Below are 25,094 nucleotides of genomic sequence, written 5' to 3'. Positions count from 1 at the left end.
GAAATTAAGAAAAAATTTTAAAAAAACAAACAAACTTTGATGGCCAGTTATTTAGTTGTACCAAATGGCAGGAAACAAGAGGAACTGTCTTAATTAGCACCTTGAGAACTTAGTTAATAGGCATCAGGATTTGCCAAGATAATGGCTTCAACAGCCTTGAAGAGTTCCAGGGCTTTCTGTTGGCCTTCCTTGATTTTGTCTTCATTGAGCTGACTGTCACCCTTGGGGAAGTACTTGGTGGTGCACTTGCTGATAGATCCCCCATCAGGAGAAGCCACTATCTTTGTCTCATAAGAAATTTTGTCTAGTCCTTCCAACCATGGATCACCTTCAACAGCAGTGTAGTTGTAAATCAAGTTGTCTTTATCTACCGCATCAACCTTGTGCTTGATGTACTTCAACTCGGTTCCTGTATTTTTTAAAGTAATGTAGTATTCAGTGTTTTGATTTCAGTGTGCAAAAATTATCAAAAAAATTATTAAATGGAAGTAAAAAAGAAGAGCAAACTTATATATATAAAATGATCACCTTCAGCAAAAGTAGTCTTGGTAATGCTTCCAGGGCCTCCATCACCTTCAAGAATCTCAATACTCTTAAAGACCTGAGGCAGAAACTTGGGGAAATTGTTGGAGGAATCCAGGAAAAAGATCTTGAACAACTTGGCAGCAGGGATTGCGCTTGCAATCTCAGTGTCGTTAGTCACAATGCCCATGATCAGCTTTTGGAATAGAACAAAGAAAGTTGAATGATCAAGCAAAGATTAGAAGAAAATGTTGTGGTGTGTGGCGAACTGCAAGAACTAATACTGGTATTTATAGAAGGCATGAAAGCTCAAGTGTAAAAGATGGATGGAACATGAAAATTAAATGCACTTAATTTAAGGTCAAATAACGGAGGCTGAAGAATGGTATTAATAATTCTAAGTTATCAGAAATGGTGAGTCATATTTCCTCAATTTCTGCCTTGTGTTTTCAATATATGCTTAATACTCACACAAGTGCATGCAGCAAGAATTACACTTCTTTTTTTTATATTAATTTTGAGTCTTTTGAAATATTTTTTAAAAAAATAAAAAAATAAAAAAATAAAAAAATAGTCAATCAAAAAATAAGTTGATTATGTGCGATAGCGGAATGATTTGAGCAAAGATTTTTCCAAATCCTAGCAAAACTCCCAATGGCAACGAAGCAAATTTGATGTGGAAAAATAAATAAAATTAAATCTTTCTATTAAATAATAGATGATCTTATACGTTTTAATTTAGATTTCACGGCATAATCTCTCCAAAAATCAAAGAATCCCTCTCAGGAAATAAATCAAGAGAGTTATTTGGTTAAAAATATTCAAATCAAACTCTTTTAGAAAAAAATTTCAAGAGAATTTTTTTAAAATTTTACTATTTAAACACATTTTTTAGAATAGCAGTCCACGTCTTGTTTTTTATCGAGCATAGCTAAACTCTTTATTTCTAGTTGAAATTTTAATTTTTTCATAAATGGTGATATCTAAATATTATTATTCATATTTTATTTTTTTAATATTATTCAATTTCAATTCTTATTATTATTATTTTATTATTTGACCAATAGAGCCTATTATTCATATTTCAATATAATATATTGTTAGTTCGAATGTTTAAAATTAATAATTGCTTGAATTATTAACAATAAAGAATAATTAGTGTAAATTCACTAACCGTTAGAATTAAGTTTCTCTAATTTTTAAAATAGTTGAGAAATTAAATTTAATACATTTTTTTTGAGTTATTTGTTAACTAAAATTAATTAGTAAATATTTTTTATTAATTAATTTGAGAGATTGGTTACGTGGCGCGCTCCTTTAAAACTAGAATTAATTTATTAAAATAAATAAAGATATGTTTATTTCTATAATTAATCGCTAAAACTGAAATTAATTCTAATTTTCTATTAGAATTTATTTATATTGATTTGATTTTCTCTTGATTATTGCTTTTTTAATTGTCTTGATTTTTATTTTAATTTATATTTTATTAATTTTTTTATTTTTATTATTTATTTTCTTAATAATTAATTAAAAATTTTTAGTGTCAAATTTTTATGAATTCGATTCTATTTACTCCGTAATTTATATTTATTGAATTTAAATAAATTACTTTTTTAATTTTGAGACCTTTATATTTATTGAATTTAAATAAATTATTTTTTATGATTTTGATATCTATAATTATGCATAAAAAGGTATAAAATTTTTTTTATTAAAGAATTATAAAAGAAATTATTTTTTATATTAATAAAAAAATAATGTAATAGTTGACGATATTAAAAAATATTTGCAAAATATAAAATTGCATATATTTAAATTTTATTTCTGCCACGAATAATATATATATATATAAAAGGCATGTGATACACAGCAAAGGAAATAACATAGTTTAGTAGGCTTTCAGAAGTAAAATGGCGTAAAGTAGAGCTGAGAAATGAAGATGGGATGGTCCAAATTTGATTTATTTAATTCTCAATTTCGAAAAGGATGTAACAAACTCACAGCAACTAAACAAGTTAATGTTTCACATTTTTAGGAACTTTCCTCAGCCAACGAAATCCTTAATTAATTTATAATTAAATAAAAACAAAGTAAAGTAATTTAGCAACTAACCACAAATAATTGCATTAAACTCCAATTTATAAAGAATGGAATATGATATCTTTTGTGATTCTATACTTTTAATTTTTTTTATTTTTAATTCATTTTGTTTTCCCTAGATCAAGTCATGATTAATAAAAAATACAAATATTTAATAAAAAAAAAATACAAATATCATGAGCGGATTCGCTTTTATCACACGTAATTTAACATTATAAATAGCATGAAAAATCTACACATATTTTAATGTATAAATTTGTATATATAATTAATAAAAATTAAAATTTTATATTAATATGTAAAATTTACCATATTTTGGATAAGATTTTTCTAACTATGATATGTCTGTTTAGATTGACCAGAGATGTACCCGGATGCATGCAACAAGTTTTCCAAATAGCAGCAGCAATTTCTTATAATTTCAGACAAACAACTTCTCGCAAATTTCTAAATAATTCAATATGGGTTTTGTCACGTATGAAATGGAGCTCACTGGCATAGTCTGTCCAAGCAAGTTGTCCAAGGCCATTGCCCTCAAAGCTGAAGCTTATTGGGTTTGAAATAGATAAAAAAAATTCCACCAATTAAGAATTGAATTATCGCAAATCAAAAATTTAAACGATTCTCTAACTATATTTATACTATTAATTGAATTATCATAAATTGAAATTACAAACCATTTAAATGTTCATTCTTTAATGATATTTATACAGAATAACAATCGAAAAACCTTAAAATAGTTTTAATAAATTGAGAAGAAAAAAGATATTAAGTACTAGCTTTCTATCTTTCCTATAAATATTTTGGAGATTTTCAAAAATTTTTTATAAGAAATAAATACAAAATATTCTTTTATACTAAAAGCGTTTTAGTATAATAGTATTTATTTATTTAATTAATTAATTAAATTATAATTATATTATATAAATTTTAGATAATTTTAATTATTTCTGCTTAATTAATTAGATTAAAATCATAATTTTTTTGAATTATAATTTTTTTCAGTGTCAATTTTTATGCAATCAAATTATACTTTATTTATTTTATTAAATTTTAAATATATTGACAATAAATATAATTAACTAATTAATTAATTTGAAGGTTAATAACATTATTTAGGTCAAAACTATCCAAATATTGAAAATATAGTTTGACTTAACCTTTTAATGTATGGTTTAGTATACTTAATATCTTTTTATCACAAATGTCCCGATTTAACATTTAATGCATGAAATATATCTAATACTTATGGTCTCGCCTTTACCTTTTTCTTAAACCTAATTTCTTTTTTTTCCTTCCCCATGAAAGACAATCTGCATCAATTGACTATCGATAAAAAAAAAAATATTATTGTCCCTATTAAGAGCAACAGAGATATTCCTATCGTAACTTATGATTTCTGTATGGTGGGGATGTTTCTCACATATAATCCAATTAATTTTCAAAATACGCATACCTTTTTAGCAGATTTATGGCAGTGATCCTCGAACAGTTATTGCATTGAAAGATTTGGTTCCTAGTTACAAGCCGCACATTTTATTTTTGATGAAAACAAAAACTCTTAGTCCTCGTATGGAATTTTTTCGTAATTTTTTACATTTTGATGGTTGCTTCTCAATCAGTAGAAAAGGATTGGGAGAAAGCTTTTCATTAACGTGGAAGAGTCATGAGTCTGTTTCTGTGGTTTGTTTTTCTTCAAATTTTATTGATTCGGTTATTTCGGAAGATAATATTCAATAAAAGTTTACTAGTTATTATGGGTTTCCAGAATCGCAATGGCAACGTCTTTTTTGAAATCTTATTCGAGTTTTATCTCGTAGAAACTCTTTTTTCTGACGTTATTCGGGAGATTTTAATGATTTATATTCGAGAGATGAGAAATAAGGAGGAGTATCCTTGTCATTGTAAATTTTTTTTAGACTCTAGAAAAGATATTTTTGTTAAATGGATTCGTCGTAATGCTATTAATATTTCTCTAGCAATTTATTTTGTAAAAAATAAAAATAAATAGTATAAAATCATACAATAATTCAATTTCTTTTAAATTAAAAGCTTTTTAAAATAAAAATAATTAAAAATTTTCATTCTAAACAATAAATATTTAAATAAAATAATTAAATAAAATTCTTATAAAATTTTTCATTCCAAATGGAAGATTAGATAAACCTTCTTAATATTATCATGAATTAGAATTCTAATTATAACTTATTACTAATTTGAAAGTTGTTAAAATTTAAAAAAAAAATCTACAAAAAATCAAGAAATGCATATCCATCATTTTTTAAGGAAAAAAATTTTGGTATTATTAATTTATTTTGAGTTCATCATAAAGTACAAAACAAGCCAACCAGTCACCACACAACTCCATATACTTTTATTACCACGCAATCCAAAAGCAAGTTTGGCCTTGAAATTAAAGAAAAATTTAAAAAAAAAACAAGCGAATAACTTTGATGGCCAGTTATTTAGTTGTACCAAATGGCAGGAAACAAGAGGAACTGTCTTAATTAGCACCTTAAGAATTTAGTTAATAGGCATCAGGATTTGCCAAGATAATGGCTTCAACAGCCTTGAAGAGTTCCAGGGCTTTCTGTTGGCCTTCCTTGATTTTGTCTTCATTGAGCTGACTGTCACCCTTGGGGAAGTACTTGGTGGTGCACTTGCTGATAGATCCCCCATCGGGAGAAGCTACTATCTTTGTCTCATAAGAAATTTTGTCTAGTCCTTCCAACCATGGATCACCTTCAACAGCAGTGTAGTTGTAAATGAAGTTGTCTTTATCTACCACATCAACCTTGTGCTTGATGTACTTTAATTGGGTCCCTGCATGTTTTGAACCAACAGTATGTTTACTGAAGTAAACGAAAATTATCAAAAAAAGTGTTGAATGCAAGTTAAAAAAAAAAAAAAGAGCAAACTATATGTATATATGATCACCTTCAGCAAAAGTAGTTTTGGTAATGGTTCCAGGGCCTCCATCCCCTTCAAGAATTTCAATACTCCTAAAGACCTGAGGCAGAATCTTGGGAAAAGTGTTGGGAGAATCAAGGAGAAAGATCTTGAACAACTTGGCGGCAGGGATTGCGCTTGCAATCTCAGTGTCGTTAGTCACAATGCCCATGATCAGCCTTTGGAAGAGAACAAACAAAGGTGAATGATAAAGCAAAGATTAGAAGAAAATGCTGTGGTGTGTGGCGAACTGCAAGAGCTAACACAGGTATTTATAGATGGAAAGAGAACTCAAGTGTAAAGATGGACCGAACATGAAATTAAATGCACTTAAATTAAGGTCAAATAATGGAGGCTAAAGAATGGTATTGATAATTCTAAGTTATCAGAAATAGTGAGTCCTTTTTCCTCGATTTCTGCCAATGCTTAATACTCACACAACTGCATGCAGTAGACTCACACTTCATCAATGAGTTACATATACATCAACAATTTACGGCCGCCCGTTTTAAATCTATATAATACACAAGAAATAATTCTTGATATTAATAAAAAAATAATGTAATAGTTGACAATATCAAAAAATATTTGTAATATATAAAAAATTGCATAATTAAAATTTATTCTGACACGAATTATAAAATTAAAAAAAAAAATAAGGGGCATGTGATACGCAGCAAATGGAATAATATAATTTAGTAGGTTCAGAAGTAGAATGGCATAGAGAAGAAATGAGAAATTCAGATGCCTTCTAGATAGTCTAAATTTGACGGTGATTAAATTAAACAATAGGATACTTGGATATATGGATGGCAATGAACAGGAATTCTTATAATATATACATAATTAAATTTTATAAGAATAAAAGGATAACGTTAAGAAAATATACACAATTTAAATTCGTTCCTGTATATATTTTTTCCTTATTGCACATGGATGCAGGTGAGGTGAATAGAGAGAATTTCTTATGAGCTAAAAGCAGCAGCTGCTGCTGATGGGAGGATCCATTTGCAAGACCACAAGCAAATACCACCCAAAGTGTGACAGTGAGATCAATGAAGAACTTATATCAAGGCTGCTGAAGAAAAGTTCAATGTTCCATGTCCTTAAAGCCTACTTCTTGTCAAATCCTGATGCCTACAAGTAAAAATTTCTCATTCTCACATATTTAATCTTCTCCTTTAAATATTTGAATAATTGATGATTATAAAATTCTTTCATAATTTTCAAATAAATAAAAGAATTAATGGTTTACCTCTGAGATCGATGAAAACACGAATATTTATAAAAAATATTTTATTTTTCAATAAACATGTGCTATTTTATTGTCATGAAATCAATAATATCATCTAGAAGGTGTAATAATCATTGGACAATGTAGCATCTGATGTTAAAATATTGAAGAAAATCTTGAAATTGATATACCAATCAATTTAATTATATATGAAGCATTATTTTTTTGACCTAACATATGTCCAAATGAAATGGCTCTGCTGATCTCCACAAACTACAAGGAAACCACCATCCTCCTAAAACTACACCCCTTTGGCTTTCACATCTAATTACTCATATTCTACTGAGATACACTCTTGTTGCCTAACTAATCTTCCTTCACCTTCATTCCTTTTATCCCTTTTTTTTTTCAAAAGCAATCGTTGTCTCCAGAATTCCAAAGTTTCTCAATAAATTTGTGCCTTAAAGTAGAAAAACAACAACATTCTATACCATCTCTGTCTTGTAAAACTCAAATAACAAAAATATCATTAGTTACTTGGATTCTGAACTCAAATTTAAATAGTTTAAATAAGCTTTTGCTTAATGACAATGTAGTTAAAAGATGGCAAATCAATTAAATTTGAATTATTTTGGGTTCATATCATGTCTTATCTCATCATTATCAACCCTCGGAATATAACCATTATACAATCATTAGTTGCTTCAGATAATTTTCTCCTCCCATCAAAACTAAGTCAAGCAATTAAGCTCCTCCAATCAAATAACAAACTGGTTGGTAGGAATCATCAAACTGTGATCAGAGAATCATATGCAAAAATCAACTCTTTTATTGCTACCCTCAAATCTTAAGCACCTCTAAGGCAAATAGGATAATCTTTTCTTCCATCTCCCGACGTTCTTTATGATGAAAATGAAATGTGGGTTTGTGCTTTCCAACTCTAATAAACAACTCATACAGCAAAAAAAAACCATAGCTTTTTCATTTCTGTTTGCTCTAGTCATTTTTTCTTGTGAAAGGATTCCTTGACAGTGGATATCCTTCCACCCGAAAAGGAGATACTTTGATATTTGTTACTGATTGGTGAACCCATCAAAAACAAAATCGACTGCTCTCGCTTTAATTCTTTTTCATGGTCGGTTATAGACATGGACATCCATGCTAAAGCAAATTCCCATCGACTAATCAATCACCATGCTCAATCCCTTCCTCTTCTTCCCTTCTCATCTTCAAGCTTTGACGGAGACTCTTTCAAGGGTAAACAAAACAGCACTACGGTATCAATCTTCCCAGTCCTTTCTCACTGAAAGGAAAAAGAGATTCCTTCCATGTCCCATACCTTTTGCCTTTCAAATATTCCCTCCTCTGTGTACAGATAAATGCTACCAAATGATTCTTCTTTCGTGCTACCAACCCTCTCCATCCCCTGTTGTTTCATCTCCCTTCTCTACCTCTCTCTCCAATGGCTCCAGAGTTAGAGGTACAACACCAGCCAGCGCTCATTAACCTTGTTTCCTGTAATTTTATCTGAGTGCATTTAGAATTTAACTTGAAATTTCTTCTCAAATGCAGAAACCTCAAGTTACAGAGATACAAGTCCGAATAGACTGTAACTGATGCACGCAGAAGATCAAGAAGGCTCTGCATGGTATCAATGGTAAGCAACTACCAAGTGACTTGTGATAATCCTGATCTTTCTTCTTCCAATATCAACATCCTGAGAATATTAACATTCTGATATCTAACTTCTCCATTCCAACAGGTATATATGATCTATATATTGACTTCCCTCAACAGAAGTTGACAGTAATAGGGTGGGCAGATCCAGAAAAAATAGTGAAAGCCATTAGGAAAACTAGGAAGATTGTGACTATTTGTTCCCACAGACAGCCATCAGAACCACCACAACAGCCACCTGAAGGTGGTGCAACACCACCAACCACTGAAGAAATAAAACGTACCCCAGCAGAAGCTCCACAAGCTGAAGCAGCAGAGCCACCAAAAGATCCACCACCACCTGAGAATCCAACAACAGCAGAGAAACCATCATCATCACCTGATACTACAGATGTCAATGCAAGTCAGCCTACACTAGCCCCTGAACCAAAAGATGTAGGAGAGGTTCATGTTATATGCCATCATCCTCCTGATTATAGGTATGGGTATAGCTTTGGTCATAATTATGGTGATCCCTGGAACAGACACCCAAACTGCCATGGACTTCCACTAGAGCCCACACACCCTAATGGCCATGAACTACCAACAGAACCACCACAGCCAGTCTATGTGACTCACAGCTATAACATATATAGGCCATCACCATATGTCACAGAATATGAGTACATCCACTCTCCACCATGCAACATAATTTCTAGTAGGATGGATAATTACAGAAAGGATTATCATGAAAATACTCGCAATGGAAACATCACATCTATCTTCAGTGATGAAAATCCAAATGTGTGTGGCATAGTGTGAGGTTCAGGAATGTTGCAAGAGAAATAAGGCACTTTCTTACACCTCTGGCAAAGAGAGAACTTGATGGAGAATAATCAGAGAAAAAGTAGAAGATCTGGAAGCACTATATTACCTAATAAGCATGTGAAAATGTCTAAGGGAAATATTTGATTCTAAGCTTGTTATTTCAGGAAGAATCGATTCTGCATTCCTCTCCTAATTGGACCAATAATACATACTGCCTGGTGCAATTCAATTTTTGTAGAAGAATCCTTAAAAGACTTGCACATATATATTCTGAAACTAGGCTTCCTAGCCTACCAATTTTGACAAACACCACCCATCTGTATTTTAAATAAATTGTCAACAATGCAATGTTGACAAGGAAATATGCTTTCCTAAATGAAGATTACTTTCTTTGGTCCTCACCTAATTAACTTCGAAATGACATTTTTTTCTAACCAAGTTTTCCAGATTTAAACATTTTTAAGATGGTTAGTTCAACAGGTCCTCGTCAATATACAAATGATTACTTATAAATGAAAATGGATAATCGATGATCTTACCATATGACAGTAACCCAATACTATAAAATTGCAAGACTCATAACATATGTAGATATTTTACTATGACAACCTAGGTTCAGGTCTACCATTGATTACAGAATCAATTTCTAAAAACGTAGACAGACTGGTTGTTGCTAACATTCTCATAATAATAATGAAGTCCCTAATGTTCTAAAAGAACAAAAACGTAGACAGACTGGTTGTTGCTAACATGTGTGCTAACCCCAGAAATAAGAAATCTTTTGCAGTCCCAACGTCTCAAGCCATATATAATTGGTTTCCAAGTAGTATGTTATTAAGGCTGCACCAGGAGAAAAGCTCTAGACAGATTACAAAACTGATTGCCATTTTACAAGACAAATATAGGAAAGCATCTTTGAATTTGGACTAAAAAGAAAAATTATAGAGACCCATAATGCCTGAAATATGCACCAAGGAATCTATGCATACACAGCTTAATGCATATTGACGAGCTTTCCCATAATAGTCTACTAGAAGAAGATCATGAACTGTGATAGCATGCATAAACCATCAAAATCACATAATAAAAGCATGTTCCAGGTTGTGAAGTATCAATAAATATATATATAGGAATTTGGCGAAAATAAAATACAAGTTCCCGAAAAAGAAACTCCTCCTTTAGCCATCCACATGTTATTTTGACTCATCCTGCACAAAAGCATAACTGTATTTCCTCACCTCTACCGAAATTTGCCTTGCGTCAATCGGCTCCGGCCTCCGGTTCGTTTCAATTTTCTCCCTCTTCTCCATTTTGCTCATTGTCTTGTTTGGGCTTTTTCATGACAGTTTATTGGGCCGAGTTTGTCACTTTGATCTCTGATTGCCAAGTTGACATTTGCTTTGGTCAACCACTTAACAATGGTATGAGATTGAATTGAAACCAATTAAATTCGCATTTGTCTAAAATCATCTTAAATCAAATTGAAACTTTGATGCGGTTTACTTTTGATTTTAAAATAAAATAATTTTTTTAATTGAAGTATTTTAAAATTTTTGGCCATTAATTAATCAAATTGAATGTATTAAATTAAAATTGAAATGAAAATTACACTAAAACTGAAATAAACACCAAAACCAAAAAAACCTGCTTATTCCAATCCTAAATTCTCAATTCTTCAAATTGAAATCATCAATCTGATTCAACCCAAATCAAACCGAAAACCCTTGACATTAAAGCATGGCATTCACATGAAAATATTGCTTCTTGTTGGCTTAGCATTAAAATGCATGTGGCTACCATGTTAAATTATCCTATTTTTAATTAAAATTAAACTACTTTCTTTTAATAATTGCACATATTGGGTTAGTGGACGGCCCTCTGTCTAAATCATTATAAACAAACAAACAAAGCGACTTTTAAAGTAATTTGGAAAATAAATTGAAAATTCCTAAATTTTGTGTTTGGATGGGCAAACAATAATTGGCCAAGACAAACAGCAAGTCTTCTGTTATTCATTTTTAATAATTAAAAGAAATTATTTTTATTTATTATCACAAAATAATACATCAATATTTATAAAATTACTTTATATATCTTTTGTGTATTATTCCATTAATTAGATTTAAATAATTCATCTAATAGCAATTGTAAAACAGAAAGTTTTACATAATTAATTTGCAGTTAAGATAATCTAATTAAATACATTTTTATATAACGTAAATGGAGTTCTGCCATGTCAGATTCTTTCATCCACCTCACTCTCCGACCTACCTCCACCAATCTGGCTTAACCGTTAAACTCACTCAAGCAACCGGAAGAAAGCAAAATGCCAAAAAGATAAGCCTCACTCTGTCCTCGTTTTTTATAACTTATCATAGGTTTGGCCTTTACTGATAAACTGAAACATGGATTCGTCGTCCACAGAGCTAAATGTTTTCGAGCTCGAGTCTCAATCACGCTCTAATTAACAATGAAAAGCTCACATAAATTTTTTGAAAATGGAACTGTACAGCAGCAAACTTTATTATAAACAATAAAGGAATAAACTGTAAACAGCAATGCTAATAAGATGACGAGTCCTTGTGGTTCTTGCAAATCACTACCAAAAATTTTCTTACACATGAATGAAGAAATGAAGCTGTACAAGTAATTAATCTGCAGATTTCAACATTGGAAGAATACAAAACCCAGGAACCAACAAATACTCCTTTAGACATGTGTCTTATTGGAAAGAATCTCACCTACTTTAGAGACAGTGAACTGTAGAAGAATCCATATTTTTAACCAATGTGATTTTAGTGTGAAGAAATGGTATCATAAGCTTGCAGATTCACCATAAGAAACCAAGAGGGAGTAGCAAGCTGAGGAATTCGAATACCGGCTCATCAGCTCGGGGCATGGCTCAGGGAAAACAGACTCTGAAAAGCCAACAACACTAGAACATATCCAAGAATTTGATGAGGCTGAAACTATTAAGGAGACATTAAAGAGACAAATGGAGGTGAAGGGAGATTCTTGAATTCCAGTGAAATTTCCTGCTATACTGATGTTTTTACCAGTTACATTTTGCAAGGTGATTTGATCAAGAACTGGAAGAGCATTAGGATCAAATTTGTCATCTGGATGTAACCCGCGATCGCCAATAGCACCAAGTGCTAAGTTGATATTTTCCATTTCAACATCTGATATATGAATTCTTTTAATATAACCACCTCTGCCTTTGGTTGTTCTAAACTCAACCCCACTAAATGAGTTGTAAAGGTGGACCTGCTCCACAAGCACATTAGCAATTCCACCAGACATCTCACTACCAAAAGCAATGGAAGAGCCTGAAGATGATTGAAGGTGGACCCTTCTAATGTGCACATCTCTTGTAGCTCTATCATACGAAATGCCATATTCGTCCCAGCCGCTCTTGAGGGCAACAGCATCATAACCCATTTCAATAATGCTGTCCTCTATGCATACATTATTGGAAGAGTCTGAAAATGTTTTCAGTAATTAGCAAGTCTAATCAATCATTCCACATAGCACAGTGAAGTAATTCTGTGCCAAATATGAGTGAAAACATCCAAACTATCACTACATCATTAAATAAAATGCTCTAGAGTTGAATCATGCAACATAAAATGGAAGAACCGCTGATTTGTAAAGACAGTTGATCTGCGTTAAAATTTTAGAAGAAATAAAAGAAGAGCTCTACAAACCTGGGACTATCCCGACGGTGTAGGGAGATTTGGGGGGAGCAGAGAGAGACATATTTTGCACAAGCACATTACTGCATCAGAGTATAACCACATGGACATGTTAGAAACATTGTATGAGGATAAATTGATCAGAGGATTGAAAAATAGACTTTGCATTCCCTTATGCTTTGGCCTAATTACCTGCAATATACTGGATGAATGTTGTATGCAGGAGCATTCAAGAAGGTAAGATTTGAAACTACAAGGTGTTCTGACTCTATAAATTCCACGAGATGAGGCCGGCTATAGTTCAAATAATGGGAATTGAACCAATCCCACCAAACTGAGCCCTGGCCATCAATGGTTCCATTATCACCTAGAGCAGTTATAAAAATGTAAGATGATCATGATAGAGAACAAGGAAACCAGAGCTCAAATGGTGGAAAGTGAAATTTCAAACACAGTACCTGTTATCACCACATCACGCAGCTTATATCCATTTATTAGACTTCGATATCTTTTTCCAGGAAGTTCAATCCCACGACCATATGAAGGCAAGGGTTCTACAACATCCCAATGAGATGGATCCTACCAAGCAAGGAAAATGTCTATCAAATCCAGTAACAGAACTGAATGATTTCACATCTGCAGAAAATTTTACATTGTCTAATTCCCACCAACATCAAATAAAAACACAAGTGTTAAACAACCTGAGATCCAAGAATAACAGCTCCTTTTTCCAGGAAAAGTGTGAGATGGCTGGTAAGATTGAAACTTCCAGTAAGCCATTTTCCTGGTGGCACATAAAGCTGAGCACCTCCCTTATCAGCAAAGGACTTGAGATAGAAAATAGCATTCTGAAAGGCAATGGTATTTAATGTTTTCCCATCTGCAACAGCACCAAACTCAAGAATGGACACACTGTGTGGTCTTGGTTCTAAACTAGGCCTATAATCACACTGTCCACTGCTCCTTTCTCCATTAATTCCAATAGCAATGCTTAGTGCCAGCAGCAAGAGCAATGCCACCTAAAATCGTGACAAGCAACAGACCTCCATAATCAGGATTCAGTATTGCAATAAATAACACAACAACTAAAAGGGAGAAGGGGAAAAAAACAAAACTTTGAAACAAAAATGGAAAAATTGATAATTCCATAGTAGGACAAGATGGAAAGTCCAAGTTAGTCATGCTCCTCTGCTGGACTCACAGAAGCTATAGATCCTATGCATTAAGTAAAATGCTAAAGAAAGACCAACAAAGAGAATACACACACAAAATGTCACCCATGTTGTTGAATAATTCCAAATGGAGGTAACAATTAGTGCATTTTAAAAATAAAAAAAAAAATCAAATACACTAAATATTGGAGATAGTATTTCCAAATAAAAGCAATGAATATAATAGATCACCATTACTTCAAACAGGAAGCAGAAAACTTTTCTTGGAAAAAAGGAAAAGATAATAAAAGCAGAGATGGGAAACTACCATAATTTAATAGAATAAAATAGGCAGCTGAAATGTGAAAAGCTGAAGTATGGTTTGGTAACTCCAAAAGTAAGAAAATAATTCAGTAAATAAACCAATCTATGAAAAGTTGAAAAGGTCTAGAATCCAAGGAAAGAAAAGCTGTTCAAACGTGCAGGAACATAGGAAAACCAACAAAAATAAAACCCACTATTCGAGATAGAATTCCAGAGTCACCCAGAACAAGAAGGGGAATGAAAGAATTCGATTTGACATGATACCCAAGTCACTTCCAATAAATTTAAAAAACAAAAAACAAAAAAACAGAGAGATATGCATATTATGTATGTAAAAAAAGTAAAAATGAACTGAATTCTGCATCATAGCCATTGGTGATATAAACTGGTAGCAAGAATGAAAATCCCAGAAAGGTCATGAAATATTGATTCAATCAATCACGAATAATCATGGAATTGAAGCAATCAAAATACACAACTTCCAGATTTAGGAAGAACACAAAAAGAAGAAGAAAAAAAAAAGGTCCAACGCCCAGATTAAAAGAACTAAAACAGACAAACATAAAACGTACTTACTGGCATCTGCATGTTGAAACAACCCCTGCAGAAGAAAAAGAACAGGTCCAATGCTAAAACAGCAGCAGATAGAAAAAGAACTGCACCCCAAAAAAAACAGAGAAAAAAGAAGAAGGAGAGGAAGAAGAAGAAGCACCACAAAATAGAGAGAGGGCAAACGTTCTGTAAGTTAGTGAATAATAAGCATTAATTATATATAAATGACACCACACTTGTTAAATTTATATATTTGGTAAGTAAGAAATGACAGATTTCTTTTCCCTTTTCTTATTTCTCCATGCAAAAAAACAAGGTAAGTAATATAATATTAATACTAGTAATCATATTTATTGCCACTAATTGGTAATTACCGTGTTTAAACCAATATGATTACTAAAGTCATTCGCCGACAGATAGCTCGAAACGGCCCTCCATCAGCGATAGAAGAAGAAGCAGCAGCTAAATTTTAGCAGTAGTGTGAGCTTACATTTGTTAAGACTTGATTTGCAAGAGGAGAAAAAAATAAATTAGGGGGAATGATAGGGTAGAAGAGAGGAGCATAGAAATTTAGTGAAAGGAGATGGTTGGTGGAAACCCTTTTGGACACGTAAGGAGAAAGGAGAGGTAGTACAGTGAGTCCATGAGACTATGAGTAAGAGGAATAAAAAAATGAAGGGAAGAGAGAGAGAGAGTGAAAGGGGGAGTTGAGACAGCATGTGGGCTGACAGGGCAGAGAGGGGGTGTGGGACCCACCTCAATCATCGCAAAGATGCTAGCCTGGACTCAATCACTTGACAGAACACACTCACACGCCTATACAAATAGGACACTTAAAAATCATAACCAAAAACCTAATATTTTTCTTATTATTAATATGCTAATTAATCGGCTTTAAAAAATAATATTAAATTAAAAAGTTAGAATTTATGAATTTTAAAAATGAAATCATTGCATTACATATTTAAATTATTTCTTTGGATACTTCTTTCTATAACTCGTTTTTGCATTGCCCTACTGCGCAGCCTTGAGAGATGTAAGATTACATCTTTAGGACCTTATACAAAATTCCCCATAAATATAGGCTTTTTTTCTTGATATTATAAATTAAGTTTATTTTTTAAATGATAATTTATTTATTTATTAATTAATTAATAATAAATTAATATGAGCGAAGAGTGCATTGTGAAAGGAGGGCATATCTCTTTTTATTTTTATTTTAATTGATAAATTTTAATCTAATTTTTAATTAATTTAAAGTTAAACAAATTCAATTTACCAACTAGACAAGGAATGAATATTTTAGACACCATCAAAAGGTATTGCTTAGTTAATAAGAATTAGAGGTTGCAATTTGAACACTTGCTATAAAAAGTCTCAAAACGTCAATTAGAATAAACCAATCATATAGAAAATAATTCACAAAGCAAAAGAAATTTAAAAAATCAGCACATTTCGGAACAAAATGCTGCAAATTTTGTCTTATAACTGTGCATTTTATGACCCCAAAAAGAAACCTAAGCCAATAATTCACAAGATAATATATTCAAACTTGAGTTATAATTCAGCCTATTCAATTGTAAATTTTTGATCGATTCAATTTTTTATTCGATAATAAATATATTTAATAAAATTTAAATATTTTATTTTTAATTTTTAGCAAAAATAAAAACCTATTGATCGGGAATTGTTTTAAAATTACAAATTCTAAGGTGTTTAATCATTAAATCAAATCAAATAATTTATCTAATAAAAATTAAGAAAAACTGCTCAAGTAGTAGGAAATAGAGGTTGGGGTCCTCATGAAATCACAAAAAATTTCCTTAATAAGTAATGATCATAGCAATTGACTTCTAAGAAAATAATTTTGTGCAGGAATGCGATCATTATTAAAGACACTTGTAGGGCTTATATAGAGTGAATGATACTTAACATTGACATATTCATGTCTGATTTCTTTATTTATAGATTTAATTTCATATATGGATTTTCCTTTTTTATGCTATTTAAGAAATAATTTCATATTCATCTCGTCCTTTAAAAATTTTATTAGCAAATATATTTTTTAAAAAGTTATTTTTTAATCTCTAAAATTTTTATATTTATACTATTTTAATCAAAAAATAGTATTTCTCAATTTAAATTAAAAATTAAATAGAATCAAATCGATTTAATCAAATTAATTTTTCGGTTTGATCAATTTAATTTGATTATTTTTTTTAAAAAAAAAGTTTAATTTTCAGTTCGATTTATTTACATTAAAAAACTAAAAATAGATTAAACAGCTCTTTATATAATTAACTAAATAACCTAACACAATCCAAACCAACTCATCTCGATCCTAACTTAAAAGTTTAAATCCTTGAACCTAAACGACTCCTTATAATCTCTCTTTTATGGCAAAACGTGTCCCTCTCTCCCATAGCAATCGCAGTCCCTCCTCCATCGAAGCAAGCTTCCTTTCAGCGAAGCATGTCGCCCCTCCACTGAAGTAAGTTGTTTCTCCTCTCCCAACGTAAATGCAAGTCTGCCAGTTGAATTTTCTTTGATAGCCTTTTAAATGCAATCCTATTTTGCATTGTTCAAAAGAAAAAAAAAGAAAAAAAAGCTCATGAAGCCATTACTCTGAAGGTCTTCGGTTAGTCAACAAGACTGCAACTATAGCTCATAATATAAAGCCCTTCCAGATTCATGTAGACAAGCCCAATACAAAGACGCTAATAATTGCCCAATGAAATGCTTTCTAAATTGAGAACGTAAACATCTTGGGAGTTGATGGTAAGTGGATTGATATTACATTCTACGAGTCTTTCAGCATAGAAGTTGAATTGCCCCAGCAATGGAGGATGAAAGGAAAACTTGCTAACAGCATCTGTGTCACCGTGTAGAATGCAAGTCTATTGGTTCAACAATTCGAGATCTCCGTCTCCTCTTACTCTCAGGAGTGCGCCTTACACCGCTGACCTTCCCAAGCTTAACAGATGTTTTGCAGTTATTTTGTGATGGCAGCATTGTTGATTCACCTTGTGATGATGAATTGACGAGTGGGGATGTTAGTCGGCCAAACTTATCTCTTGATCGCTTCTCGTATCCTTGTATCATTGGCGATTTAACTCTCTTTTTTGGTAATTTAAATTGATTATGCTTTCTTCTCTTGTCCTGATTGAGTAGCCGAATATGAAAAGGATTCACTGCTGTGTAACAAATGGACTCACCATTTGCTCCACTTTTTTCCAAATAAACGTCTCCATTATTCACCTGAAATTAGAAATTTAGTTGAATAGTACTGTTAATGCAAATCCCTACCTATTTCTCCATGAAAAATTTCATCAATTGAATCACTTTAAACATAGTTCTCAAATTTCATATTGTAATAGGAAAAATTATGACATTTTACAAGAAATTTTGTTAAATTCTAAGCAAAAGCAAAGTTAAGATCTATTCCCTGGTGAAGATTAGTGCAAAATTTAAGCAACGAGAGTAGACACTTCAAGCAAAACTGCAGAATAAAATTGCCTCTCTTAAGACAACCCATTTTACTTTAAGCTAACCAAACACTCTTTTTTTAAAAGAAAAGAAAAAAAAAAAAAAAAAACAAACACGCTAGGCAGGACTAAAATGTAGCAAAGGACTTACCAGTTGAAGAAGTGCAGAGAACATTCGAGCCACATCATGTTTTTCTTGTCCTTTTACAATATCAACGAAGGACATTACATTATCATTGTTAACTTCAAGAGATAACTTGTCAATAATTCTTTCACCATAGGCATGAATATCAAATGGAAGGCGTGCGTCCTATCAGAGATAGGAAATTTCCTTCAATCAAAAGGAGTAAAAAGTTGTGCAATTTAAAATGAGCAGAAGAAAACAAGATGTATAGTTGTAATTGATCAACTCCAATTACCTGTTCTTCCAAATTGTGCTCAATTTTCTGTTTCCAGGATGAAACTCGAGAAGCTAATTCAGTCTGTTTTTCAGTTTCAGCTATATCAGCAAGGAGAGCATCCTACATGATAAAACTATCATTGAACTTCCACACACTCCCATAATAACCAAGCAAAACAAATGCAGTGTGAATGAACATCGTGAAGTTAATTGAAGTGTTAGATTAGATTGCATTTGAGAATTTTTTTTGATTAAATGTATTAGAATATATCTAGACTCTAACAAAATACCAAACAAATTTATGCTTACTAGGTGAAAGCGACAAAGATCTTCTAAGCTTGTTTGAGAACTCGGCTCTTCATGTCCAAAAGCTTTATTGGCATCAAATTGAATAGAGCTATCATCAAACTGCAGAAAATCAATCAATAAGCAACCTACTATCAGATGTAAACTTTAACAAAGAGACAAACCTACAAACCTTTTTATTTTGAGGTAAATCTTCATTCATATACATACTTTCTGGCATCTCATCATCAGGCTGCTCAAAATATGAATTTCCATCATCGTGTTCAATACCTTCATTTGCATTCTCAGCATTATCAAAAGTCACATTAGAGCTATTATATCCGTCACTAAGGGATTGCCTTAGCTGCAGTAGTAACATCAGGCATCATACAACAATCACAAAACAAACTTCAGGTTAGGTTCAGATAACACAATCTTGAAGAAATCAGTACCTTTTCATATAAAGGAGGAGACTGGGAGTTGCTTTCATATCCTTTATGCCGTGCTTTCCATATTTCTGTGAGCTCAGGATTGATGGTACCATGCATCCTTGCAAGGGGAAAGAGAGTAGTCATCAAGGTCTGCTTGGCAGAATTTACACCATTCCTTCTGTAAGGTTTTACTGTTTGTTAAGAAAATCCAAGACAAGTGATTATTAGATGCACAAAGAAATTATAAGGTAACCAAAACAAACAAGAGAGATAAGTTCTTTAAAAACCTTTTCTAAAAGGTTTGACTTTTAGGTTCCCAGGTTCATGGGGATTTAAGGGTTTCCATGGATCATAATTGTCGTCATCATCTTCTGAATCCTCCAAGTTCCCAGGTTCTGAATATCCATCCTCCATATCAAATCCAAGGTTAGCATCCTCCACATTACAGTCATTCACTCCAACACTGCAATAAGCCATAGGAGGTTTTGTGAGATTTTCATCCAGGTTCTTTCCAAGTGATGATATGCGTGCAGTTCCCCCTGAACGTCTTGTGGGGGACTGAAAGCTCTTGCGAGTTGAGCTTCCCCTATAAATACTATTTGGTACTTTTCCAGTTTCATCTCCCATCAAAAAATCATCCACTGCCACAGAATCACATGGGTCTAGAAGAATAAAATCCCTATAGAGATCATTGGTGGCTAACTGCAAGAATGCAGAAAAAGACAAGTTTTTGAGATCAGGCAGATAGAAACTTCATCAATATAGAAAAAGGTGCAAACATAAGTCATACCAGGTATGATTCTAATTCTCCAGCATCACCGCTGGTATCCAAGCAATCACCTTCAAGGACAACAAGGTTTGCTGGTGGTTTCACAAAGTGATAGAAAGGACCATCTTTACTAGTTGAATCATCTAAGGAATTCCTTGCTTCCACTGCAATATAATGAACACTTTAGCTGATATTTGCATTATAGCATCACTATATAGAGTGCAGTATTTAAACACACCAGGGATATCATCTAAGCACCAAAATTGATCATTTTCTTCATCAGAAACTGCATGGGAACCACTTTGGTCAGGCTGAACTGATGTGCCCTCTGATTGCTCCTGCCTATTGAAAATACATAAAATCAAAGAAAGTACTACATAGTTGGCATAGTGGCTAGCAATAAATGAGCAAGCTGATGTAAAAGTAAACCGAATTCAAGATACTTATAAAATGATCAGGGCAGCTATATCCACAAAGTAAACCTTATGAAATTGTTGACAAAATAAGAATAATTTGTGGATGTCCAGGGACGTAATGCATTCTAAGATATATATATAACAGATTGTCAACTTTTCATATCAGATATAAAAGGCCATAATAAATTTTTGAAAATTAAAAGTCATGAGCACAATGACAGAATTAAAAGTTACATATATGCACTCTCACCAATTATTCTACAATTAAATGCAAAAAGATGTGAACTTTAACTAATTGAACAAGTCCTCTAAAATCTAAATCCAGTAACTTAGAGAGATGGAAAATTAACTTTTTACAATAAAATTTGCTTTGTTAGTCCAATTAGAACCTAACCATAAAGAAATAATAAAAATTGAAGAGGAAATACAGAAACCAAACCTCTTTTGAGAAATAAATTCCAAAGCATGCAACACCAGGTTATATAAATACTCCACCTTCCTGCTATACACCTGAACAGAACCTTGAAGCAGCAAAGCAGCTACATTCCCCAAAATAAACAGCAATTCATTAACAAGAAAACAGAAAAGGAAAGAATTTATTACCATAAAAGCACAAAGAACCTGACCTTCAGCAAAATTTACAGAGGCGTTAGTGTTATAGTCTTCGGCGGCCGTAATTTCACCCGAGCAAATCTTCAACAGGTAATCTTCAAGCTTTGAAGCGAGATCTACCTCCCAGTTCGCTCCTAGGTCTCTCTCTGCCTGGACAGTGTGGATATTGTTTGGAGGAGTTTCTCTGGTAGTCATTTTCAAATTGGTTTTGGCAGAGTGTATTAGGGTTCCAATTGTAAGTTGATAACCCTAGGATTTGGGACTCAATTAGAAAGAGTAGAAAAGGAATGGCAGAATGATGAAGTAGAGAGGTAGGGCTTATGGTGTGATTGGTTACCAGGAAAACTGAAGAGAAAGTTTGGATTTGTGGTAATGGCAATGAGATTTCACCACGAAGAAAGAGAGAAGTTCAAATGTTTGGGTTGTCTGGTTTCCCGCTGGGCATCTAGCCCTTTAATTTGAAAGTTTTATTAGCAAATATATTTTGAGTAAAATTACCTTTTAATCTCTAAAATTTTTATACTTATTCTAATTTACTAAAATAGTAAAGTTATATTTAACATTTTAAAATAATAAAATAAGTTTTTCAACCCCATTAAAATTGTGAAGAACACTTTTTTTTTCTAGAAACAAATTAGAATTTTTAACATATTGATAATATTTGTTCTATATATTACATAATATTAATATTGTAAATGAAAATTAAAGTTATGTAGACAATAAATATTGTGATTTAAACTGATATTTTTTTAATAATTTATATCAATATTATGCTTCAAAAGTAAATTTATGAAATAACATAAGATAATTTAGTTATAGCATTACACAATATTTATTTAATATATTTTTATTTTGTTAAATATGAAGTTTAAGTTGTTCGACTATTTTGTTAATAAAATAAAATATTATAAATAAATATAATAAAAATAATAAATTAAAATATTTAATTTTAAAAAATATAAACTAAATCAATAAATATATTGTAGCTTACCCTAAAAATTTTTTAAATATTTAATTTGCTTATTTAACTATAACCTAAGTGGATAAGATATCAGTAAAAATTAAAATATTTGAATCTAAATTCTATTTATATTAACAAATTTTATTCTAAATCCCATTAAAAATTAATATAAACTATCATAATTCGTATTAAACTCGATTATTATTATTTAAATAAAATTTAAATTTATTTAATCTTATATATTTTAATTAATAATTTATATAAAAATATTTTTTATTAATAGTTTTATTTAAAAATTTAAATTTAAATTTTTAAATAAAAATATATAAAAAAAATCTTATAAATATTATTATAAAATATATATTTTATATTAAATTAATTATTTATATAAATGAATTGGGTAATTTATAAATAAAATTCAAACCCATTATGAATATTATTTAATTTTTCAAATTTGAAAACGTTTTAAATCTAATTATAATTACTCAATTATATCCTATTAAATTTTTATCGGATTCAATACCAAAAAATATCCGACGAGCTTGCACCTCCTTACCTTTTAAGGATTCTAAATACCTATTATTTTAATTTTGTAATACTCCTTAAGTCTCAGCAAGAGAATTCAATAGTTTTTTTTCTTTTTCAAGTTAAAAGGGATATGTTGATCAAGGTTTTAGGTCCAAATACAATAAGTATATAACTTCATAGATAAGTAAAATTACAAGCAAAACAAATATATAATCCAATGTTTGTGGACAATAAATCTAAACCCAATAAATAAAATTTTATAAAAGAAGAAAATTTCTAAATTTGCTCATAAAATAATCAGTTACTACAAAAAGATTAAGAGGTCGTTGGAATAAAGAGATGAAGTCACTAAAGTAGAAGAAAATGAACAAAAAAAAAAGAAGCAAAGCTATCCCTTGCCATGGCTAAGGTAGAACTGAAGAGAAACACTTGTTGTCGTCTTTGTACTTGAAGGATCAAGCAACAAATGTTGAAGATCTCTCATATTTTCAGCAACAATGATAAAAGGACACTCTTAACATATTCATAGCAGATTTGGTCACCTACTAAAGCACTATAGGCAAAGGGAGTATAGATATCAAAAAATATGGAGCATTATAGTGAAGGAGACTCATAGCATATCTATTGATGAAGATCCATTTGCAAAACCAATCAAATTAACTATCTCCACCAAAAGCATTGCTATAAAAAACACATAAAAAATACTATCTACACAATAAAGAATTCACTGTTAGCTCTGACTATAAATTAATTAAAATCATCTACATTTACTTAATAGGAATTTAATATTTATTTTCTAATTTGTAGAGGGTTTATGTCAATAAGATACGTATATCTTAAAAAAAATTGAGATAAAATTAAAATATTTATTATTAAGACTATTTGACATTGATTTCCAAAGTAATGTTTAATATTTTGATTGATATTTTATAATTGAGATAATAAATTATAAAAAATTAATTTTTATTGATGTCATAAAAATTACGTTTTTTATGAGTTAATAATTTATAAAACAAAAAAATAAAATGGGTGGTGTCGTATGAATAAACATTTTGACATTTTAATATTTAAATTAGTATAAAGAAATATAAGTTAAATGTAATGTCAAATAAAAAATATTTTGAATACTTTAAATTGGATATTTTAAATTATACATTCAAAATGTTTTTATACAAAATAAAGTTAATTATTTATTTCCCAGTAACATTGAATTGGGATAAGAATAATATACTCTTATAAAATATTTAGACATTTCTTTTTATGAGTTAGATATTAACAAATTTAATTTCACATTTTAACGTGCTCATTATAAGCTGACACTACTCTCCTCCAACTAGTTTTTAGAATATATTAGAAACGTTATCATCCAAAATCAATGATAAATGAAAAATTATCAGCTAATTAAAGCTGATGAGTGAGCATCAAGTTAAATCAGATCAAATGTTATGACTTTACTGCAATTATTCATGGTTTCAACTGCACCAATTACCAACTAATCACAATGCATATATTAATACATTAATTTTTTCCCCTTTTCGTTTCATGCGACTAAAGCTGTTAATTATTGAAACTGTTCAAGACAGCCTCCAAGCATCCAATGTTGCATGGCCGTGATGTAATTGTTAGGTCTACTTCCAATGAAAAGCACCAACCTAATTAGACAGCAGCATCCAATGCTTTGTTTCTTTTTTTTCTTTCTTAATATTTATAATTTTATTACCCACCAAAATAGGTTTATTATGCAGTAACAAATCTAAAAATTTAAATTAGGACTCAATTTTATTTTGTTAGTATAATATTTAATTTTATTCATTTCAAACAAATTTTTATGCATGTATATATTAAAAATAAAAACTAAAAAAAAATTCACAGAAATAAAATATTACGAGTTAAATCAATTTATTAACATAAAAATTTTTAAATAACTTAACTTATTATCCATATAAATACTGTTTATATTTGTTTTTATTTATATTTAAGTTGTTTTTAAATAATCTAACTCATAATCTATTAAACTTATTAAATAATTTAACCATTACTTGTAATACTCTTTTTTTAATTTAAAATTTATTTTCATAAAGTAAAAATTTAATATATAATTTTAATTATATAAATATAAATAAATAAAAATAACTATCCTTTTATAATAACAAAATAAGTACATAAAAATAAATTAAATAATAAATAAACATT

General features: G+C 30.7%; 5 protein-coding genes across 6 annotated transcripts; 1 reads left to right on the top strand and 4 right to left on the bottom strand.

Moving 5' to 3' along the window:
• Positions 1-25: 25 nt before the first annotated feature.
• On the bottom strand, positions 26-791 carry LOC110610692 (major allergen Pru ar 1). Its single transcript, XM_021750729.2, has 2 exons — positions 529-791; positions 26-409 (listed from the first exon to the last, which is right to left on the bottom strand). The coding sequence occupies exons 1-2, from the start codon at positions 710-712 to the stop codon at positions 114-116; spliced, it is 480 nt and encodes a 159-aa protein (XP_021606421.1). The 5' UTR covers positions 713-791; the 3' UTR covers positions 26-113.
• A 4,117-nt stretch (positions 792-4,908) lies between these two features.
• Positions 4,909-10,630, bottom strand: LOC110610691 (major allergen Pru ar 1). The gene is made up of 3 exons (XM_021750728.2): positions 10,531-10,630; positions 5,563-5,753; positions 4,909-5,448 (listed from the first exon to the last, which is right to left on the bottom strand). Exons 2-3 carry the CDS (start codon positions 5,744-5,746, stop codon positions 5,153-5,155), a joined length of 480 nt encoding a protein of 159 aa, XP_021606420.1. The 5' UTR covers positions 5,747-5,753; positions 10,531-10,630; the 3' UTR covers positions 4,909-5,152.
• On the top strand, positions 7,957-9,286 carry LOC110611701 (extensin-like). Its single transcript, XM_021752088.2, has 3 exons — positions 7,957-8,085; positions 8,381-8,417; positions 8,571-9,286. The coding sequence occupies exons 1-3, from the start codon at positions 7,957-7,959 to the stop codon at positions 9,284-9,286; spliced, it is 882 nt and encodes a 293-aa protein (XP_021607780.2).
• A 1,206-nt stretch (positions 10,631-11,836) lies between the features above and the next one.
• On the bottom strand, positions 11,837-15,507 carry LOC110610596 (probable polygalacturonase). Of its 2 annotated transcripts, XM_021750584.2 has the most exons (7): positions 15,389-15,507; positions 15,039-15,118; positions 13,689-14,006; positions 13,446-13,566; positions 13,180-13,354; positions 13,000-13,070; positions 11,837-12,774 (listed from the first exon to the last, which is right to left on the bottom strand). In XM_021750584.2, exons 2-7 carry the CDS (start codon positions 15,048-15,050, stop codon positions 12,107-12,109), a joined length of 1,365 nt encoding a protein of 454 aa, XP_021606276.1. In that variant the 5' UTR covers positions 15,051-15,118; positions 15,389-15,507; the 3' UTR covers positions 11,837-12,106. The 2 variants fall into 2 exon arrangements, with proteins under 2 accessions (XP_021606276.1, XP_043811464.1); XM_043955529.1 differs by lacking the exon at positions 15,389-15,507 and having other exon boundaries at positions 15,039-15,295.
• Positions 15,508-17,615: 2,108 nt separating this feature from the next.
• On the bottom strand, positions 17,616-21,869 carry LOC110610646 (condensin-2 complex subunit H2). The gene is made up of 11 exons (XM_021750668.2): positions 21,427-21,869; positions 21,240-21,339; positions 20,623-20,726; positions 20,406-20,548; positions 19,903-20,317; positions 19,637-19,806; positions 19,378-19,548; positions 19,209-19,307; positions 18,919-19,020; positions 18,651-18,809; positions 17,616-18,272 (listed from the first exon to the last, which is right to left on the bottom strand). Exons 1-11 carry the CDS (start codon positions 21,605-21,607, stop codon positions 17,892-17,894), a joined length of 2,025 nt encoding a protein of 674 aa, XP_021606360.1. The 5' UTR covers positions 21,608-21,869; the 3' UTR covers positions 17,616-17,891.
• Between the last annotated feature and the right edge of the window lie 3,225 nt (positions 21,870-25,094).

This window comes from Manihot esculenta, chromosome 3 (genome assembly GCF_001659605.2).
Source record: "Manihot esculenta cultivar AM560-2 chromosome 3, M.esculenta_v8, whole genome shotgun sequence".
Classification (NCBI taxonomy): domain Eukaryota; kingdom Viridiplantae; phylum Streptophyta; class Magnoliopsida; order Malpighiales; family Euphorbiaceae; genus Manihot; species Manihot esculenta.
This window is presented reverse-complemented; position numbering and strand designations above follow the sequence as displayed.

Coding starts and splice junctions, on each gene's coding strand:
- LOC110610646 (XM_021750668.2), bottom strand. CDS start 21,607: ATGACTACCAGAGAAACTCCTCCAAACAATATCCACACTGTCCAGGCA. Junction 21,340..21,426: donor CTCTGTAAATTTTGCTGAAG/GTCAGGTTCTTT, acceptor TGGGGAATGTAG/CTGCTTTGCTGCTTCAAGGT. Junction 20,727..21,239: donor GAATTTATTTCTCAAAAGAG/GTTTGGTTTCTG, acceptor TATTTTCAATAG/GCAGGAGCAATCAGAGGGCA.
- LOC110610692 (XM_021750729.2), bottom strand. CDS start 712: ATGGGCATTGTGACTAACGACACTGAGATTGCAAGCGCAATCCCTGCT. Junction 410..528: donor CAAGACTACTTTTGCTGAAG/GTGATCATTTTA, acceptor TAAAAAATACAG/GAACCGAGTTGAAGTACATC.
- LOC110611701 (XM_021752088.2), top strand. CDS start 7,957: ATGGACATCCATGCTAAAGCAAATTCCCATCGACTAATCAATCACCAT. Junction 8,086..8,380: donor GTAAACAAAACAGCACTACG/GTATCAATCTTC, acceptor TCTCAAATGCAG/AAACCTCAAGTTACAGAGAT. Junction 8,418..8,570: donor GATACAAGTCCGAATAGACT/GTAACTGATGCA, acceptor CCATTCCAACAG/GTATATATGATCTATATATT.
- LOC110610691 (XM_021750728.2), bottom strand. CDS start 5,746: ATGGGCATTGTGACTAACGACACTGAGATTGCAAGCGCAATCCCTGCC. Junction 5,449..5,562: donor CAAAACTACTTTTGCTGAAG/GTGATCATATAT, acceptor CAAAACATGCAG/GGACCCAATTAAAGTACATC.
- LOC110610596 (XM_021750584.2), bottom strand. Junction 13,567..13,688: donor CTGTTATTCTTGGATCTCAG/GTTGTTTAACAC, acceptor CTTGCTTGGTAG/GATCCATCTCATTGGGATGT. Junction 12,775..12,999: donor CACCGTCGGGATAGTCCCAG/GTTTGTAGAGCT, acceptor AAACATTTTCAG/ACTCTTCCAATAATGTATGC.